Source organism: Meleagris gallopavo, chromosome 3 (genome assembly GCF_000146605.3).
Source record: "Meleagris gallopavo isolate NT-WF06-2002-E0010 breed Aviagen turkey brand Nicholas breeding stock chromosome 3, Turkey_5.1, whole genome shotgun sequence".
In the NCBI taxonomy this organism is placed as follows: domain Eukaryota; kingdom Metazoa; phylum Chordata; class Aves; order Galliformes; family Phasianidae; genus Meleagris; species Meleagris gallopavo.
The window spans coordinates 72,927,814-72,949,982 of record NC_015013.2 but is presented as its reverse complement, the minus strand read 5'-3'; the positions used below and the strand labels follow the sequence as shown (position 1 = coordinate 72,949,982).

The following is a 22,169-nucleotide window of genomic DNA, read 5'->3' as shown; positions in this document are numbered from 1 at the left end:
TAAGAAGTCCTGAAGCTGGGGGTCAGATCCTGTTCATGGAAACCATCTGGTTGGGACCCTCCAAGCCACACCAAACACAAATGATCTTTTAAAAAAATATCCTATTCATTAATGCTTCGCAGCTGTGCTGAGTGTTACTTCATTTTTCCATGGCAACATCCTTTCTGTTTCAAGGATCTTATTTCAGTTTTGGTAGCAACGTGTTCTTTTGCCAATACTGAACACATTCATGTGTTAAAGAGAAGGAATTATTACAAATTCTTGAAACAGTATCACCCTCTATTTTCATTTCTATTATGTCAAGGCCTACACATGCTAAGTAACGTACGCTAATGATAAACCTATGAAACAAGCAGTATTTTCTCTTCTACTTTCAAAATGTTAACCAAAGCATATTGCTCTAAGCTTTTACTAATGCATAAACCTAAAAAAGCATAATGACTTAAAGATCTCGGTCATATAAAAAGGAAAGTATTTAGTTACTGGAATAAATTGAGTATTTTAGTTCATATTTTAAAAGAAGAAAACATTGCTCTATAGAGAGAACTATTAAATACATACCCTGCAAAAGAATTAGGCTTTCATAACCGTGAAGTAGATGGAAGAGAGCAAACCAAACAAGTGACAGTCCACAGTTATGCACAAGCACAACAAAGAGGGAAAGGTTACGCAAGAACCTCTGCAGCCTTTCACGATGGCAACACAATGAGATTAATTTCCCCAACCCACATTTTATAGCCATTTTAAACCAATTAGGGGTGTTGAAGATGACCTACTAGGTAACACTCATAAAGCTGTCTCCTGGAAAATGGCCCCTCTCCACACTAATCATCATCCATCATATTCTCTCGTCAGAAAGGCTGATGTCTTTTTCAGGGAGCTTTAGATCTATTGTTGAAGATCTATTGTTACATATCTCAGGTAGGTGTTATGCTTAGCCCCCAACATACAAGTTTGTCCAACCCAACATGACCGTTTGCAGCTGACTCAGATAGCACTGTCCACTAGAATTTAAACAGGTCAGAAATTCATGTTTTCAAGTAAAACAAAAAATAAAAGAGATGCAAAAGTAAAGTTAAGCACATGACTGCAAGAACTGAATGAGCAGGCTGCCTGTACACAGAAATGAATATAACAAGGATCAGTTGCATTTTTCTTAGACCTCTTGAAACACTGTCTTAGCGTTATGCAGTATTCCTGCTTTTTCCCTAAGCAAAGTTCATTTAAATAAGCCTTTATTTAGTAATGAAGAATTTTATTTTTTGACAGTTCTTTGTAAGTAACCATGTTAAGAAATCACCTCATCTCCTAACTGCTGAATACAAATAAAACTGCTCATAGCTGCAATTGTTATAAGTCACAAAGTCTCTACTGGACCCAAGAATAAAAAGAATGCTGTTCAAAGAGCTTTACTAAATCTCATCCTTAATGTTATTACAGTCAATGTTTCACTTTGACTGAAATTTGTATAAGTTATGTGCCTCAAAGAAAATATTATTTTCAATAATTTCAGGAAACAGACTCATTTTTTCAAATAATTTCAAGGATATTTAAAGGCATGTGGAATAGCTGGCTACGTTTTATATGCAATAATTACACTCTTACTTAGCTGGCATTCATTACAAGATTAGTCATTAATTCATTTGCTTTAAATACAGATCCTTCATTTTTCTCACTGGAATCCAGTATTTGCAACCAATTAAAAATAATTGTGTTTATATGGCTTCACAATTCTAGCAACTATTAGTTTGAAGAACACGTGAAAAGTGAGTATTAATCTCCTACATGGTGTAGCTGCCAAGAAGACTTCAAGGCTGCATATTTATAAATCCTACAACAGCTAAATAATAAAAGCAACTTTCTACAGTAAAGTACGAAAGTCTTTTCACTCAAATACTAATAGCTTACCACAACTCCAAAGCACAAAATCGTCATGCAATATTCTATCATTAGCAAGCCAGAGTTAGGGCTAAGCAAGTATCAGCTTTGGATCCAAAATAAACTTTCCAGTTATTATGGTTCCAAGCACTTTTACTTGTTCAAACTTCCACTAAAAGAATAATCCTTTGATGATTTTAAGTTATGATATTCTGCTTTATCTGATGACAACTGTAGAGTTTGCTGTTCTACAAACATGTTAATAGAAGATCCAGGAACATGAAAATAGCTTCAGAAAAAGGAGCCCAAGTATTTAAACTAAAAAAAATATTACAGAAATTTGGCTTTTTCCTATCCACACGGAATCTAAACACGTATTTTATTAAAGGTATAGATGTATTATACTATACTTAAACTGAAAAACGGTCAGCCCTGATCTTGTTATCCACACATCACTTTTCACAGATTCAGCTTTCCCACTGGGGTAAATATTGAAAGAAAGAACTGTGCATATGTACTTATATCTTGAAAAATATATTCAAAGAAAATGGATAGACAGACTGCTAAGCAATAATAAAAAGGACAGTAAGCACGTACCAATCAATGGCATTTTCACTAAGAAGGGCTACCATGTATCTATTTGGCAACATTCTTGGCTATTGCGCAATGCCTTGGAGTTTGCAGCTACCTCCTCCGGTAACACGTACTGCCCTCTGCCAAGAGACTGGCATCTGCTTTAGCAAGTATGGCTGAAGCACTGGGATGAAACATATCAAAAGTGTGTAAACTGCTGTGTGATTTCACAGAGCAATTGAATTTCATCACCGATAAAAATTAAAAATATAGATACATACACATAAGGCTGAAAATCGAAAGCATCCAAATACCATACCAAAAAACCCACACCAAAATAAAACACACTTGTATAAGCTAAATAAATCCAGAAGTTTAGTACCTAAACTAAATAAATAATATAGAAAATTAGTACCTAATAGGAAAAAAAACAAAAAACAAAACAAAAGAAAAAAATTATACCACCAGTAGCTCTAGATCACTCATGTGTTATGTACTAGTAAAGATATATTTACAAATTACTCTTTGAGAAAACACACCCCTACCTACTGCTACCAATTTTCATCCCCACAGAAAAACCCTAGTTTGAACACAAACTTTTTTTTTCTTAGTGACACAAACTTATTAACTGTTAAGTGACCCATTCTTCAAACCAAATCCACTTTGTTGGTGGCTCTTGCAACAAAGCTTGCCATGAAAAATATGAGCAGAAGAAACAGACAGTATCTTTGCCCTGATTCATCTTTTGCCATTTAGAAAGGATTCAATTCTTCACCATCATCCTAATTATTATTTTTATGACTTACACTATAGGTATCATTTACATAATGAGTTTCACTGTGTTAGGTACCACATAGACATTACAAAAACACATTGTTTCCTTCAAACAACTTAGAAACGTTCTCCCCCAACTCTTCTTATTTAGTCATTCTCATCTGCAGCACGACAACATTAAGAAAGAATGGAAAACAAAAAAAATACTCATGAAACAATGATGAAATAGCTATCTGAAAGCTAAGTTGAGTTGTCTCCTTAAGTGTCTCCTCTTTACTATGCAGTTAAGTCACAAATCTGAAGTTTTTGCTCAGGATTTATTAAATTTTTGATCTTTCATATATTTTGAACCTCAATCATCTTCGGCAACCAAAAGCAGAAAAAGAGAAGATTCTGGGAGCAGAAGGTTGTATAAAAATGTTTTTCTTGGTAGGGAAGAGAAAAAAAAAGCATTCATTTTTGCCAATAAATTTCATTTTATTTTACTTTAATATGGAAGTAGTTCTGCTACTACATGCTGGCGTTCTAAAGGACGAAACATTATACGTGGACCATAAAATACTACTCTCATTGAACATACTGTTCAAAAGGCATTGTTCATAATAATTCTAAATTAGTGCAATTTCCAAGCACACACTTGACATATATGTGGAAGAACAGGATCCTAATGCTAGCACTTCTAAATCATCTAGCATTAGATATGTAATCAAAACACTGGATTTCTAACGTTGCCTTTTTTGTGTATAGCATGCATATATTTGGATACATGAAATCTCTGCTTTTACTGATCTCAAATCACAATCTAAAGCAGTGTAGGATTAAAGAATTTAATCTAAACTGATCATCTGATTGTTCTCGATAAACAGGTACATACGTAAGCATTTGACCCATCACAGCATAACACTGCTTCATATCACACAATCACTCAAAAATTATGCATCATACACGTTTTGTTCAAGTATGTTTAGCAAGGTTGGTATTCAGCAAATCTAACTATGGATAAAAAGGTAGCTAACTACTTTTATAATAGAGAAGTATGCCAAGCATTTTTCCCTTGATGTAACTTTTAAAATGATCTACCCCTTAAATATAGAAAAGTATTTTGAAAACTAATAATTGAAAATGAAAGAATTCTTAGCTTAATTTACCGAAACTCTCTACTTCATTTTTCAGCCTCTAGGACTTTGAAACTACTGAAATAAAACAATAAAACCTTAGATCTCCTTTAAACACCCTTCATAAAAAGCACTAGGATACATAAAAAATATCATAAAGTTTGGAAAGACATAGTTTTTCTCACTTCCTTTTCATCTTACCTGAAGTGTAAGGCGCTTAACTGCATTCCATACTATTCCAATAAATTCTTTCATTCTTTCTTCAGGACTTCTGCAGCCTTCAGATGAGTTCAGCATGGTTTTCACAGGAAGTGATAGAGGGCGAGATTCTAATGCAAACAACAAAATTCAGCTGTATCAATAATATATAGCGTAACATAGGGGCAGTACAAAAAAAGATGACTTATTTTAAATTCTAGAAGAGACCTTGTCTCACTACAAAACTCACTATCTCACCATCTCTGTGATAACAGTGCATAGCAGAAGTTTCTATTGCTAGTTTCGATCTTGGCAATACAACTGCATCAGTTAAGCCTGTTGAGAAATGCAATGTCAAAAGCACTTGGAGAAATTCTTAATTTTTTTAACATAAATTGTTAAGTAAATATTATGAAGAAAGCATAACCTAAGCAAATTAAGTCAGTTTCTAAAGTGTGATAACCTATTTGGTGACGGAATAGCAGTAGATAGATGTTTTCACATATATTGCTGCCAGGGCAATCTGAAAAAGTGTTTAGTTCATATTAAATTACAGCGATTAAGTAGTTTTCTTAAAAAAGAAAAAAAATCACTTAGCATAAACTGCAAGTATGCGTTAAAAAAACCTGAAAATTTTGTCAAATTTAAAACATACGGAAGTAACTGAAATATTTCAGGAAATATTTCAGGTAAATTCAATGATTTCTAATGAAAAGATAAGCTTCCTTAAATCTTTACGCTTTTAGTAACATGAATATAAAAAGATTTTAGATAGTACTAACATTAAATTGAATATAAGCAAAATAGCAATACAAAAAGGGAGTGGATCAAGTAGTAATTTAAAAATCATTAAAAATGTATGAGGAATACACAGTTCCTCCCGTGATTTCTTACAAAGTATGTTTTCCTCCTTGTATGCCTTGGGATATGCATCAAATTATTGCCAGCCTCCTTCATATTTCCAGTATTGGTGTACATCTTGTTGAGCTGACAAAACTGCAAAACTAAAATCTCCACAAGTGTGACTATTTATGTTTCCAAATTATACAGACAGGAGAAATCTGCAGCACAACAACTACAGAAAAATTCTTAAAATGGTATTATGCTATCAGTGCAACTCAGGTGGGCAAAATTCTGTGCCCCCTTTATATGTGTCACTGGTCTTCATTCAATTTTGAACATGCAAGTAAACATCCAAAGAATTAAAAATGAAATAGCTGAAAGGTGAATTTCTGCTAACAGTGTCCAATGCTTGTGCCACTTAAGGAATAATTTTGATTTTTTTTTTAATCAGAGTTGATTAATATTCTAGATACAATCCTTCAACAATTAATATTTCAATGATCTGAAAGGAAAGAGATGCATTATATTAAACGAAGGAGGAATCAAACAATTCTATGTAAGACGGTAAAAGAGTGAGAATTTTTAATCTCTCAGATCTTTCTGACTGCAATTATGGATCTGTTACAATTATAGACAGTTAAAACTGGATCATTAGAATACAAAAAGCATGATATTTCAGGGTTGTTTGCTATCAGTTGTGCTGGAAAGACAAAAAGTAAATTTTCCATATGGAAAAGCACCATGGACTATTTCATAATCTTTTCTTTTTTTGACTTTTATGCCATGTAGTGAGCATTCAATCCATACTACAAACATATGATGTTAAAATTAAGACATTTATTGAGGAAAAGGCACTGCCTTTTAAAATTCTTAGTAGACCTGAGTTCACAACACATTCTTTGTGTAGGCAGGGCCTATGCTGCACATAATACAAGGTAAGAATCAGGAACAGCTTGAGTAAGAAGAAAGATTAAAACAACAGAGTGGAACAGAGAACTCAATACAAGGTGGGTAAAGGGGAGCACATTATGTAAAGTCACTCTGAGTCTTTGAAAATATCAGAGGAAGGAATTCCTCAGGTTAGGATGAGAAGACAAAAACAATATAAAACTATTCCTCAGCACAGTCAGCAAGGAATATTAACACCTTATGCCCCTGGACAAGCGCATTCCTCATGAATGGGATCTAAAACTAGGTTTTGCTCCAGTCTGCCATGTTTTCTTGACTGGGAAACACTTCACTAGATCTCTCTCATTAAAGGGAACCAACCTTCTAATGCCAGAAATCGATGCCTATGAACTAAAACTAAAATTAGATAGCTGAAACTTCACTTGCTTTTCTCTATGTATGCACAACTTATATCTGCAAAGCTGTTTCTAATTCCAGAAGTACCTACGATAGACAACAGCTTCACTCTAATAACCCATACTCAACAAAAGATAGAAAAAAAAGAAAGCCTCTGAAATGCAAACAACATAAAGATCCATTCAATCAGAAATCCCAAAAAATAGAGAAGTAATAAGAGGTGTTTGATAATAAGATACGCTTCAGGGTAGAAATAAACTAATTCAGAAATAACTGAACTCCTGAAAAGTGAAGAAGAAAGAAGTAATCTGTTCCGTTGTTTCCCTTTTTTCTTGTTGTCTTTTTTTTTTTCTTTTTCTTTTTTTTAACCCTGCACTGATAAGAACAACAGCTTTGTCTGAAGGGATACTAAGGCAGAACGATGTCAGCCTTGCCTGATGGGAAATTATATCAGGAGATGACAGTTGCTAAGAGTCTGTAGTCTGGTATGGCTATTCAGTGTGTTTGGCTACTCCTCTATAGTAGATACTTAGACTGGATCAGCTCCATCTGTCTCAGTATGAAGGTTAATCTACTAAAATAATTATGCTACTCAGCTACTACTGAACTGAAAAATCCAAGAACATTTCCTGGCACAGTAATCAGTCCTGTGCTGAAGCCAGGAGCCAGTCAGCAATAGCTGGATAGAAAATAGGATTTGTCTGAAACATTTACACAACTGTTGAGAAAGGAAAAAGAAGAGGGGGGTTGCCTTGGGTTGTACGAAGCTGAATTTTAAAGAAAACCAATGTATTGACTCCTACTTTGTTTTCAAGTCCCGTAATGCCTAAGTGCTATTTTAGTAAAAACATACACCGCATCTTTTTCAAAGCAGTCACTCAGAGGCTGCCACGCTCCCCAAATTCAGAGGACACACAGTAACATCTGTAATGAACAGACTTTGAAAAAGACTGATCAGCTTCAACCAGGACTGAGCTATCAAAAGCAATAATTTCCACAATTCATTTCACAATTTATTGTTAAAGTTGCAGTCTTTCAAAATTAATTGTAATGTCCTCTCTTTGTAGATGACACTAAACAAGCAGGCATAAATTCTAGATATAAAAGTGCTTGTTTTTTTATAAAGAATAGGTCTCTTCTTTTTTTTCTGGCTTACCAGGAACTGTTTGCTTTAGAAATTTGATCAACAAAACAGATGTTCTAAAAATAAAAATAACTTTGGGAAAATTAGTGCTATATTTAGTGACTTCAGAAGGCAAAAGAGAAGTGACATGATTTGGGGGCAAATGGACATTTCCTCTAATAAATAAAAGCAAAGACCGCAGATCAGAGGTTTTCTACTACTAGGCTGAGGACCACCAGTAATCTGTACTCATCAGCAGCCTCATGCTTTTGGTTCTGCCTACCTTATAATTAGTAATTGAACTCAAAGCAGGTAAATTATAATGCCAATATCTTATTCCTATTTTGCAGGTGGTGCAGTTCTATCATGTCTCATTCTTCGGACACAAGACTCCTTTCTCCTGGCCCACTGTGTGCCTCGGGCAGTTTATAAATATAGAAGGTAGAGAGCAGCTCCTTTCTGGTCAGAAAAGGCCATCTTGCTGCAGGCAAACCCATACTGTCAGTGATCTCCAAAAGCTTAGAAATGAAAGTCAAGGTTCATACACAGATAGCCATGCCACAGTCATCAGCAGGATAGTCTCTCCCCAGTGCATGACTCTACTCATGATGTACATCATATGACCTCAGCATGCTGGGCAAGCTTTCCTTCCCACCTCACATCATCTGTCTTATACTTCTCACACGTTTAGAAATGAGCTAAGCTGAGAAAAACGCTACTGCGAGTTAATCATAGATACTAAGAGGCCATGGCAGCAACAAAACACACGAACAGTAAATGAAGTCAAGGCAAAGCTCTTTCTGGAAAGATTTATGTAATAAAATTACAAATTGTCTCTGTAGTGTTGAAGTATTCACTGGGGCTTCTTAATAAATATACGTATTTTCATGCATTACATACAGTTTTTTATCAGAAATAGGAAAAAAAAAAAAGTGTTTGCTACTAATGCAAGCCATTAAGGAACTGATCAAGGAGTCTGAGGGATTAGAAATGAGATTGAAAAGCAGTGGAGGAGAAAATTCAAACTTCAAAGAACTCTGTAAAAAAAAAGATGAAAATCTAAATGGACTACAGATTTTTATTATTTTTTTAATTTTTTGTTTCAGAAGATTAACTAGTTTCTTCATATATTATACAAAAAACATAGCACACCCACCACCTACTTAAAATTCCCTTTTTTTTTTCTGTTAACCAGCAGTTTTCAGCTTACATGTGTAATACAAGCTAAAGCAAAAATCATTAGAACTCTTATATAAAAGGTTGTTTGACCTTTGGTTGGCATTTCAGTTTTCTTCCTATTTTTGTATTTGTAGAACAACATACATGCCTATACACAGAGATACATGAAAGTATTACAAATGAATCACACTTTTATATATTATTATGCCAAAGGAACAAATTTTGTTCTCAATACAATTCATTTCCATGCAGTAATTTTGCTCTGTGATTTAATATTAAGTGTTTATATATATATACATATATATAAAAGTATATATACATATACATACATAAAAGAAATTGCAGAAACAGAAGATTAACTTGCTGAAAATGTTTTCTTTGTGCATTAGTATTTCCTGCAATCCAATTTAAAAATGAAGAGTTCATCTAATTAGCATACTCATTAGGTGATAGATGTATGTATCAGTATTTTCTGAACTACCAGTACACATCAAAGTGTTCTAGAAGTATTTACAACTTTATTTTTGTGGTGGTGTGTCAAAACCATTAAAATACGGAATCTTTGGACTTCTTACCAAATGTCTTTTTGTAGAGCAAATGTATGCCAGTAGCTCAAATTGAATGTGATGTGGATGTCGTTATGCAAGCAAAAAAAGCTTTCCGTGTGAAAATGAGAGTAAGCTACGGAATGGGTATGGTTAGCTTTTTCTCCCATCAAATCCAATTACTGCACGATTTTTAGGGAAAAATATCTACTTACTACTGGGAAAATAAATAAAGAAGGACTAATACTTTAGTACAAATCAACAATAGTTTTTCACAGGCAATACTGACCTGCTATACTAGTCACAATCAAAACATGCTATATGTGAATTCAAAACTAAAGCCCATGCCTGAATTTGTTTTAACATTGCTTTTCAATTCCAAATAACTTAGTGCATTATGAAGTAAGAATGTCAGCCTTCAGGTTTGCAAGAACTTACCTGGTAAACACAGGAAGAATTCTGCTTGCTTGTCTGCCTTACTTTTTAAAAATACACTGACTGTTCCTTAGTTTTTTAAATAATATAAAACAAAAAGCCACATCTTTTAATTTTTCCATACAGAAAGCATATTTGATGTACTACATTGGTTTTGTGTTCCTAATGTTCTTAAACTCCACACATGGAACTAAAGAAATCATGCCACCACATAACTGAAATAAAACATTTTATTACCTAAGAAAAACCACAATAATTATTTCTTGGTGTAGGTACATGACTGTCTTGCCATTTAGAAGTTACTCTAAGTTATCTGAGCCAAGAGACGACCTATTTAAATAATCTTTCCAAGAACTACAATCCAGTTATAAAAATATAACAGCTCTTGTACTTTCAGGCACCTTAGGTAGATGTGTGTCAGATTTAAATTCCTATATTTTACTTAGCCTACTTAGCATCTGTTTAATTTCATTCATCTTCCCAAATAAACCATCAGTAATACATTCCAAGGCAAGCATGAATAAACGATAATCATTCAGTTCATTGAGCAGAAATAGCACTGTACTAATTCAAACGCTTCATATAATCCATTGATTTTTCAGCAACTAGATTTCTCTGACATTTGCCAAAGTTTCTTTTGCATTCCAACAGCTCAATCTAGCAGGGACCTACTACAGCATTCTAGTTGTAATACTTATACACTTATATATCACATCCATCTCGCAAAATGTCCCAAACGACTTACTTCAATTTGTGGCTGTGTGGTTCATGTTTGGACAGTACCCAGTGTGGGCTCAACGTGCCCCCAGCTGAGCAGTGTCCCACAGGCACTGCCATATCTTCTCAGCAACCCATATTACTGCCTGCACAGGCATGCTACACACATACTATGAATTTATGTACACATATTAAACATTCTGCCACTACCCAGTCATTAGAGCTACACCTCCACTACAAATCTGGAAATCACTTTTCATTGAACTAACAGAGAACTGCTGAATTGCTGAAAATGGGAGAAGTGGGTAGATGAAGAAAATCAGGCAAATCCTTTTTTTTTTTTTTTTTTTTAATTATTCTTTCTTTATTATGTTGCTTGTTTATGGCCACATCATACAAAATGTAAACCATATATTCTGTTATCTTACTCTGTTTTTGAGGCCTCTGTGGTTAAGGAGATTTATAAATAACTTCCATTTGAGACTTAAGAAGAGAAAACTTGGATTTTCACAGACATACCATATAAATAGAAGTTTTGCTCTTTTCCCATGCTTCACTTTTGGCAATGTCTCAGCAACCATTAGCTAATAAACTGAACTCAAGATCAATGTTTTAAATCATTTTACAGCTGTGATTACAAACTGCTTTCATTTAATACATAGGGTTGGTTTCTAAATATTCTCAAGGGAGTCACTGCTAAGATTATGCTAGACGTGAAAAGCATAAATTCCAACTCATCACCTGAATAGCGTGTTTTTAAGATATAACCTCTTTCAATCTCTGAAGACTATATACATGTGCTTGCATCCATGTAGCAGTCTCAGGTTTCTGATTCCTTAAAGCATCTGTAGCTACAGCTTTGATTATTAAGATATGGGGCTTACAAGGATTGTTGTCCCTCTTACCCAAAAAAACTATTACAGCATAGGTAGTCCTAGACATGTAATCAGTGTGCCTTTTATGCTTACTTTCAAAAAGACAAACAAAGAAAATACAGACAGAAAGTAGGTGAAAATTAAAAGAAAGGAAATAAAGTTAAAAATAGAAGGGATCAATAAAAGGGATCCATTAAAAAAAATCAGAACTCTTTTTCAGCTTAATAAGTCATTCAATCACCATATTTCAGCACATCATGCTTCTGTAAAGAAATGACCCACTGAAATTTCTCTCAGAAAGAGATCTCACCTTTTGCACTTGCATTCATTCTACCTTTTCTAACCATTTACACTGAGAGCTTCGTAACAAGACAAACAATGCAACATGTGTGCTAGTTTTCACTGTCCCCCGAATCTTCCAGTCCAATTCCAATTCTGACAAAGAGATGGGAAAGCTTCTAACATCACCTGAAATGCCATGAGGGAATATGGAGAACAAGTCTGCATGGCGCTGCAGTACGATATGGCTCTCCTTCCTTTAATTAGGGGAAATTTGAATGTTCTTCTGAAGGGGACAGAGCATCCCTATAAATTATTTCTTCAGTAGACAATCCTTTTGCTCTTTGGCATTCATTTTATTTTTGAACTCCCCTTTTTTGCAGGTAAATCTCAAATACGTCAGGTGCTTTACACCTGGCATTTTATCTCCAGAGTGTAACAAACAGATATACATTTCAAAACACTGGCTTGTCTTCAAACAAGCAACTATGTCATGCATGGCACATTCTGAAAACAAACAAAAGGTAATGTCCACCTTATTTTCAACCACACACCATTCCCGTTATCCAAGAAATGAGAAAAAGTCAATACTCTTACGGCTGATTCCTATGGAGGTAGTAGTAGAAAAAGCATGCAAAAAAACTCAAAGGAAAACATATGGGTAACTTGATTTTATCACCTCTAGTTTTCCTTAACCTCTTTTTATAAACTTCACTTTGTGAGTCCTACCTCTAATAGAGTCTTTGATATCTATTTAGATGAGTTAAAGAGCAAACTTCAATATAATAAACGAAAGCACCCCTATATGTTATTAGAATGCTTATGTAACTCCAAAACACATGCAAGTCCCTGCATCTTTGAGTCAAAGAACAATTCTAATAACTGAACTTTTCAAAGCTTTGCCACAATTAGGTTTTGTTCAGACAAAAAGGGATGCTGAATGCATCATTCTTTCAAACTACATCAGACACTAAACAAAACAAACAAGATTTCCTCATGAGTTTCCATACGTGGGTTATGTATGTCACTGCAAATAAAGGTTTTACAAAGGGTATTTTAAATCCCATTTCTTCATATCAAACCTAAAAATCCCATGAGTTTCTCTTGTGAGTTACAGCTTCGTGCAATAGGAAATGTTTGGACACAACACAGATCGCTTATGACATCGGTATAGCAGAACTATAGATGGTACAAATAGTAAAATAAAGAATATACTTAATATAGTTGTTCTGTTAGAAACAAAAGCAAAGGATATTCGTTAAAGAATGGTAAAATAAAAACACAGTGTTAAAAGATAAAAAATATAAATGAAATCAATTAAATTTCCAGAGTTTTCTATTATTCTACCAATAATAACATAGCAACTCTTGTAATATTCAGCAAACAGATTTTCTGGTTTTAGAACTTTTTACTCTACCACTAATGGACAAGATCATAACCTCATTTTCAGCAGACAACATCTTGAAGTACTTCATGATTATCTGGGAATAAACATCAATGCAAAAGAAAAGGGAATTTGTTCATTATATTTCAGAAGGATTATCAAAAGTCTCAGCTGGATAGTCACTTTTGTTGGATGATGTCCTATTTTACAACTTGCAGACAGTACCGTATGATTAAATAGCTTACAAAATCCCAGAATGCCCTATCATCTTGATTAGCAATAACAAAATGTAACTTTAGCACTCCCAATGTGCCAAGGAAAATTCCTGAATTGAATAATTTCTTGCACACTGGAAACAGAAGTGGCAACAAATATATTTTCTGTGGGACAGTAATTTTGAAAACTGTGAATTTTACTGTGTTTATGCACAAATCTTAGTTCTGCTGAGACTTGCACACATGCCAGGTTGGAAACAATGTGAACAGTTTGACTGAAAATAAAGATTAATGAGAACGCATAAAGTCTGACAAAATTATGGACAAAAGTACTAAATATAAAGCCATATAGCTCTCTTCTATTGAAGTTCACATCCTTTATCTCGTCTTAGTAAATAGCAATTAGTATCAGGACCCCAGACATGGTGTCTAAAGTAAAAATGAGATATATATTACGTGTGTATTACAAAATCCCAAGTTTGATGATTTTTTATTAAGGAAGTTGTAATTTTCTGGGACAACATTTCTTTAAATCTTAAAGTTGTTCCACAGTACTCTCATGGCTGATACTGCCGAATCGTGCATGCAATTTACTGTGTGAGTCTAAAAGAGCTACTGGCTAGTTTCAATCAAGATGTGATCGTACCTGTTATCGTTTTTGTTTTGACAGGACTGCTGGCATACTCAGAAGCTTGATTTGATTGCTGCCTTGCCAAAGGTGCACTTCCAACTGATGCTTCATCCTCTTTTTTTCTAGTTACTGACACACCAAGTGGAACAGCTCCTACAGACTGCTGGAAAAAAGAAATGCCTTGAGAACCACTCAAAACCAAAAACCATTAATCACTAATCATGACATTATCACGAGAAGCATGTCTTAAACGGTGTACTCTGATAGATTTATAGAAGATAACTTGAGATAATGACTGGAGAACATATCTTATGAAAACAAATATTTACAGTTTCACTGAACAGCTGAAACATTACATTCAGGCTTGCACTTGCAATTCTTTATTTTAGTGTTTAGTGCTATCCTTCTGAAGACAAACAAAAAAGAATTTATTAACTTTAAATACCGTGCTGAAGGATCAAAGAAAAATCATTATTTACGTGTTTAGTAGAAACTGAGTTTAGCCAGATACGAAAAACCTTAAAATTTTGTGAAGAAGTGTATTGGCCCTCATTAATTCTCCTTATAATGAAATGACACACAATTCAAAAGAAAAAGAAGCATGTAGTCCAACTAATAATTACCAATACTGGATTATGTTTTGTTTCTTAAGTGAATCAATAACATTACAAACTGCTTAAAACACGAATCTGATGAACAAAATTGAGGGCACTCAACTCTAGGTTGAAAGACTACATTCTTACTTTAAAGATTAAAAGACAACGAAGTATAATAGCCCAAATTAAATAAAACCAATACTTCTGGAACTGGAGGTCCACAAATTAATACAACCTACTATGTTTGCTGTCAATATTTTTCCTCATGAGATTTTTTTTTAATTAAAATGAACAAGAGAAACAAAAATCAGTTAAAAACTGAATTTTCCATTTTGCACACTGTTGGCTGTTAGCATTTTGCTGTACTACTAGCTGCTAGGTAAATTGTAAGCACATCCAAGTTGAGAGTTGCAGTGTTTCTACTGTTCATTTTGCAGAGGGTTATCATTTAAAGATGGCAAAAGTTTTTTTCTAAAGATCAGACATTAGGATTACATGCATCTTAATCAATTTTTGTGTAATTTAATTTTGTTGGTATTGGAGTGAAAATGTAATCCATATAGCGGGGTAATGAGAAACCTCACACGTTGCATTAGGAATCTCTGTGGGAAACAAATTCGTGTGAGGCGGGCAATGTGCTTGTAAATTTTCTCCAATGGAAAACAGATCACTGAATCAAGCAGTGTGCAACACGTGCACACATACAAAACCCCAAAACAAACAGAAAAATCATTTAATTGAAGGAGAATGTCTTCCAAACGCCTTTACCATTTTCCACTATAAAAGTAAATTAAAATAAGACAGACAATCAACTATTTAATCCTATTCCAGCAAAAACAATCAGCTTACATATACAATGGTATGCAAAGTTAATAAGAAAATACTAATGCCAATGACAAACAGAACTCTCATCCCTCCTCCTCCCTCCGAATGTATCATCAGCTTTGTCACCAAAAGCACTAAAGAGCCATTCCAGAAGACAGTAACATAGCACTTTGGCTTTTGTTGTTGTTATGGCTAGAGGACACCAGTGTGCTTTGAAAAGACGAGTTTTACACCACAGAAATACTTCCCACATGTCTGTGCATATGTAGAGAGTGAAAGAGAGAGTCTCAAGTTTTATACACTTTGGTCAAACATATTACATCACTTATTTTCAAAATTCAGCACTTTATCTGATACAGTCTTGCAAATGGTAAAGCCACTTGCAGGTTAGCCAAGACAGTCACCACTGAGCCATGCTTTGCCATTTCTGGATGTAACATCTTAAGATTCCTGACTTGCCAAAGTGAAGCAAGAGTTCTGAAGAACAAATGCAGATAATACAAGACAGTACAAAAGACAATAGGATGGAAAATGTTGTCTGAAGAAGCAGTATCTGTTTCTGAACAACTGAAGAAGTGGATCACCAACACACAGTCATAAGTTACACCACTAGTCAAGGAAAAACATCAAGGCTATCACAGCCAGGCAAAGCTGGAAAAAATTAAGACCTAATATTAAGTGTTTGAGTGCTGATCTGGACAATGAAACAGCTGTTTCATCTTTGCTCACTGAAATCAAGCCTGATGTTGCTGTTGATGATGCCCAGTACAATCTTGTCAGATTTTTGGCAAAAGATTTCTGGTTAAAAGAATGAAGAAGATGAAAGATCAGCACTGAACTAGATGGAAAAAGATCATCAAGATCCGGGTTTTAGCCACAGACTGATGAGGAAACTGTGGCTTGGGAAACAGCAGATGACAAGAGCACCACAGCTGTATGAGAAGATGAATCTAATGAGAAAGGAGACATTGCAGTCAAGTATTTTCATAAGCATTTCATCACAACAACCAAAAAAGCTGACAATAAAGTAGCTTGAGTAAAGGTGCATCTACTTTGGATGTAAGCATTGTGGTTATTAATTGGTAGTGTATATAGAAGATAAAGAACACAATAAAGTTATGGAACTACAGAAACATTTATTTGAAGATGTTTTACACTGCGGAATACTGTAGATAGAGCACGACTCAAGATAATCAGAAAGATGCTTTTTACAAGAAAAAAAAAAATCAATTTACACACAAGCTGCCAGCAAATGAATAATTATCAGCTCTGTCACGAATAACTAATTGACAACTTTTCCAATTTATATCCCAAAAATATTAATATCCTAAATTATGCAAGTTTAAACTTCTGTTTAAATAGAAATCAATTTTCATATATTATGTAAGATGATTGTTTGCACTTAAAAAGTAAACTCAATTTCATGACCTATAAGGGGGTTTGGGCTTACTCTTTTAAACCATTTTGTTTTCAGATTTAAAATCAAAATCATATTCCAGTATCATTATGATTGTCCAAGTGACGATTAAAAAAACTAAAGTTTTTTTTTCCAAATTTAAAATTTATTAACACAAATAATCTAACAAATTACATGCAATGTTATGTATGTATATTCAAAATAAATGCTATACATCCATACAAAAGGATCAGACACATTTTATATTTTACTCCATTAATGTGCAGTCAGTATGGCTGTGCAATAGATAAAGATCTTCTAAAATTAGAGAAAGGCACAGAACAATAAAGAAGAGCACAAAAATAATGTGACAAAAATACCGAGGCCCAGCTGATTCCTGGTTTAGGTGGTGATATGCCAAATAAAGCTAAAATATTCTGTAAAAAGGGTTATTGGAAATTTGCCTCAGGTAGAATTAATATTTATTTTATTTTTACTTGGGCTTTTCTGTCATTAAATATTTTCTTTCTGAATTATAATTTCATGAATGTGAATCTGAAGAGGACGAAGGGTAGATCAGAGAACATGGGAGTGTTCTTCTAAAGGAAACCCAACAAACTGAGCATCCCTTCCATTTGAGGGATGTCCACATAGTCATATCCCTGGTAACAAATCAAAGGCAAAAGAACATTCAAAGATAGGAACTAAAACATCATAAGAATGTCAAAAATGAAGCACGAGTCTATGAAATGTTGGACTCAATTCAGAAGCCTTACCCCCAGACACAATTTGCCACCTATGAAACCAAGCCCAGCTATCACAGTAGGGGCTGCTATGGCCACACAGAGTGATCTGGATAAGTGAAATTGCTTGCAAGTGGAAAATAAAATCAATGAAATAATCTGTCTAAAGATGCCTTTTGCAATATTGCAAAACACAGTGTCTTAAAGAGCCAAACACCTCTGATAATGAATGACAGTGAATGAATGTCACAATATAAGGGTGAGTATCAGTGTCCAAACTTAACCAGGTTCTTTCCCTACTGTGGCAGAGTTGGCTGAGACAGATTACATCTGAGGAATTACTTGTTCTGTGTGTCTTCTGACCAAGTCATGATGATAAAATTATTTCTTAGGCAAGCATCCCAGAGAGACCTCTGCTGTGTCAATTGCACCAGTCAGCTTGGTGTGATCTACAAACTTGCTAAGGTTCACTCAATCCCACCGTCTATGTTACTGACAAAGATGTTGAAGAACACTGGGTCCCAAGACGGACCCCTGAGGGACACCCAGTATGACCTGCCTCCAGCTGGACACAGAGCTGTTGACAACATTCTCTGGCTACAATCATCCAACCAATTCTTTATTCACCCAGTAGTCCAGTCATCAAATCCATCTCTTTCCAATTTAGAGATAATGATATGTGGCAACACTATATCAAAAGCCCTTCTTTGGACCACCGATGCCATCATTCCATCATAGAATGCCGAGAGATTGAACAGGCATGATCTGCCCTTGTTGAATCTTTGCTGGCTTCACTGATAAAATGATTAATTTTAGTGAAATGATTAACAAAAGAGAAATACAGGCAAACATTGGAGGTTTTACAGTAGTGTGCATTTGAGAAAAACATGATCACATTTATATTTTCACTGCAATGAGTATCATATAACTGACACGAAAGTGTAATTAATACTTTCTTTGACAAGGAAAACAAACTAAATATTTATCAGTGTAAAGCTAAGTTAGGGATTTAGAAGAGCGTAAATATATGATAGAAATGCCACTGTTTTACCAAAATAAAGAATGCCTAATTCTAAGAAAATTTCAAATAATAGTCAGAATTAAATATTGTGTCACTAGAAGGAAAGTCTCAAAATACAGCTCTGTTTTGTTTTTGAATAGAAAGGCAATGATAACGTGCAGCAAGCAACATATGTACAAGTTACTCTATATAACATCTTCATCTTCACTGAAATCTGTAAAAATTAACCTTTCATAAATCATGAAGATCATATCTATTCAACAGGGCTTTCAAACTGAAGAAACACAAAGGTTTTAGCTAAACATATTATTAAGTAAGAACTGCTAAAAAGCAGTAAGTAAGCATGTGGTGCACATCCTACACAAACACATCTACTGCTGCTACACATATAGCTCAACTTTACCAAAACAATCTATACAGACAAAAATATTAAAAAAAACAACAAAACAACCAATTTTGGTTGACAAATACAAGAACATTTTGAAGAAAAATCACCTTCTGAAATTTCTATGCCAATTTAAACCTTGTTTAAAATGTAGCATAGGTTCGTCAATCACCAAGCAGGGTATAGAAGATAGCTTTTGAATTTACTGCTCCAGCTTCATGGATTATTACCAGTTACTGAAAAAAAAAAATGGTGGTAACAAAAACATATTTCAGAAAAGACTAACAAATTCAGGGAACCAGAAATGTGATTATTTTTAACACTCAAATAATGTAAAATATGTGATTTTTATACAGAACATATGGATGAACTGCAGTGCAATCTGGAATATACTCATTTTCTTTGAGCAGTCATGCAGACTGTATAAAAAGCAGAATAATTGCCTTTTTATCAGATTTCTTCTTAATGCATTACTTCTGACAATGTGGATCTTAAGAGCACATTACAGAGTGTATTTCCAAAGCCAGTGGCTTTTCTGGTTAAAGTTGATGTGAATCATGCAGTAAAAAGATCAGAGGCTTTGGTCTTTTTTTTTTTAAATTTACCAATGTGTCTTTACCAATGTGTCCAATATAATATTCTTTAGAAGTTCTGATATCTTTAAATCTTTCTAAGTCCTTCCATATCACACAAACTGTGAAGTACAATATTATATACTGATAATCTGGTGTATTAAGTTTATCAATAAATAAATTTCTACAGAACGTTTTTTACTTGTTCTTCAGGTTTTGAACTTAAGGAGAGAGAAATCAAAAGGCTATTTTTATATTTACTTTTAACTATTTTTAAAGTTACAATATTAATTACTAAAAATTTTAAAACTTTGGAAGTTGAGAATCAATTCATTAAACATTAGAACAGTTGCATAATGGACTGCTATCACGACAGTAAGACAAATCCACTCTGAAAGTTGCACTTAATGTGTTTTTGGAGGTTTTTTGTTTGTTTTTCTCTGAGGTGCTTCTAGCTAACAAGTCCAAAATTCAGAGTTCTGAAAATCAATTTTGAACAGTACTTTAGTACAGTTTCAGTACTTTAATCTATGAACTTTATTTCTTGCTCTGCACCAAAATTCAAATTGTTATTTCAGCATTATGAGAAATACGTTATAATAATGTAACTAAATCAATTCCAATAGTTGCTGCCACTTTCATCTATATTGTGTCTCAGGTGTCCTAGGGTTCTTATATTTTAGCATATCAGCCTGAAAAGCCTTCTGGGGTTGATTACCACACACTGTACAAACAGTATAGTGCTCCAAACAGGAGAGGTAATCTTTCAAGTGTCTTTTTCAAGACAAAGCAGCACGTAATGCTTGCTACACTGAGTATTTGAAAGACCATCAGCAGATGATGAGGTGAAAAGACTTCTCCTTACTTCATCCTATCTCTGTTACCAGTTTGGTTTTTTTCTCCTCTGTCTCAAAATGATTTTCTTCTGTTTTTACAATAGTCAATGTAAAACAGTTTTGAAAAATATTAAATTCCTTTGTTGAATCAAGTTTAGAAGAGAAAAGGAGTAGGAAGCTGAAAGTCCTATAGTAGGCTAAAATATTTTATTGTCCATTAGAATATACATTGATACCATGTTAAAAAACCTATGAGCAAAAAAGGCTGAAGTATGGAAAGTACTTTTCAGCTCAGCCTTTACTAGCAAGAGCAACTCCCAGGAATCTCAGATCCCAGTGAGAAACACTGGTGCAAGAAAGATGTACCATTCTTGGTGAAAGATGATCAAGTCACAGAATACTAAATCAAATTGGACACATGCAAGTCCATGGGCCCTGATGGGATGCACTCAGGTGTACTGAGGGAGGTGGCAGAAGTCATTACAAAGCCATTCACAATATTTTTTGAATGATTATGGTGATTAGGAGAGCCACTCAAGGACTGGAAAAAAGCAAATGTCACTCATATATTCAAGAAGGGCATGAAGAAAGGACCGAACAATCGACCAGGCCAGCCAGTCTCAACTTCATACTTTGGAAGGCAATGAACAGGTAATCCAGGCACTTGACAAGAAAGTCATGAGGAGTAGTCAGAATTGATTCTCCAAAGGGAAATTATGTTTAACTAACTTGATAAGCTACAATGAAATTACTAGACTGATAGACAAATTGAGAGAAGTGAATATTGTTATTGTGGACAAAAATAAGGCTTTTGGCAACATTTCCCATCAGCTCCTCAAAGAGAAGCTGATAAAGTATGGGCTGGATGAACAGACAGTGAGGCGGACTGAAAACTGAATGATCAGGACCAGAAATTGGTGAGTGGTGCACAAAATCTAGTTGGAAACCAATAATTACTCACATAACCCCAGGGTCAATACTGGGTCCAATCCTATTCAATACCTTTGTTAATGTTCTGGATGATGGGTCAGAGTATAACCACAGCAAGCTTGGCAGGAGTGGATGATTCACCCAAGGGTCATACTGAGGTCCACAGAGGAACCTTCACAGGCTGGAGAAATGGGCTGTCAGGAACCTCAAGAAGTTCAACAAGGAGAAGTGCAGAGTCCTGCACCTGAGGAGGAACAGCTACAGGCACCAGGACATGCTGGGGACAGCCAGCTGGAAAGCAGATCTGAGGAAAAGGACTTGGGGTCCTGGTGGACACCAAGATTTATATTATTCAGCAATGTGATCCATCCTGCCACTAAGAAGCCTAATGATATTCTTGCCTGCATTTGGCAAAGTATCATCAGCAGGTCAAGAGAGAAGATTCTTCCCCTCCACTAAGCATCGATGATGCTGCACCTGGAGAACTGGGTCTAGTTCTGGGCTTGCCAGTACCAGAGAAATCTAGACACATCAGAGAGAGTTCAGAGGAGGGCAAGGTTCAAGGACCTGGAACATCAGTCCTGTGAGGAGGGGATGAGAGAGCTGGCAGTGCTCAGCTGGAAGACAAGGGGATTCAAGGGAAATCCTAACATTGTAGATAAGTATCTGAAGGGAGATTTGAAGAGAATGAAGCCAGCTTCTTTTCATTGGTTCCCAGCATCACAACTCGCAGTGGGCACAAAGTGGAACACAGGAGTTTCCCTTTGAATGTAAGGATGTACTTCCACTTTTTTTT

At 34.8% G+C, this 22,169-nt stretch overlaps 1 protein-coding gene across 7 annotated transcripts in view; it reads right to left on the bottom strand.

Annotated features, from left to right (window-relative positions):
• The window catches only part of VPS13B (vacuolar protein sorting 13 homolog B), a 416,489-nt gene that overhangs the window by 202,510 nt on the left and 191,810 nt on the right, over positions 1-22,169 (bottom strand). For 5 of the 7 annotated variants that reach the window (XM_010709173.3, XM_010709170.3, XM_010709174.3 and 2 more), the window contains 2 exons: positions 14,085-14,232; positions 4,542-4,669 (listed from right to left, as the gene is read on the bottom strand). In XM_010709173.3, the coding sequence (XP_010707475.1) occupies positions 4,542-4,669; positions 14,085-14,232 (276 nt within the window). The remainder of the gene's footprint in view (positions 1-4,541; positions 4,670-14,084; positions 14,233-22,169) is intronic. The other 2 variants (XM_019614165.2, XM_019614166.2) reach the window with 1 other exon arrangement.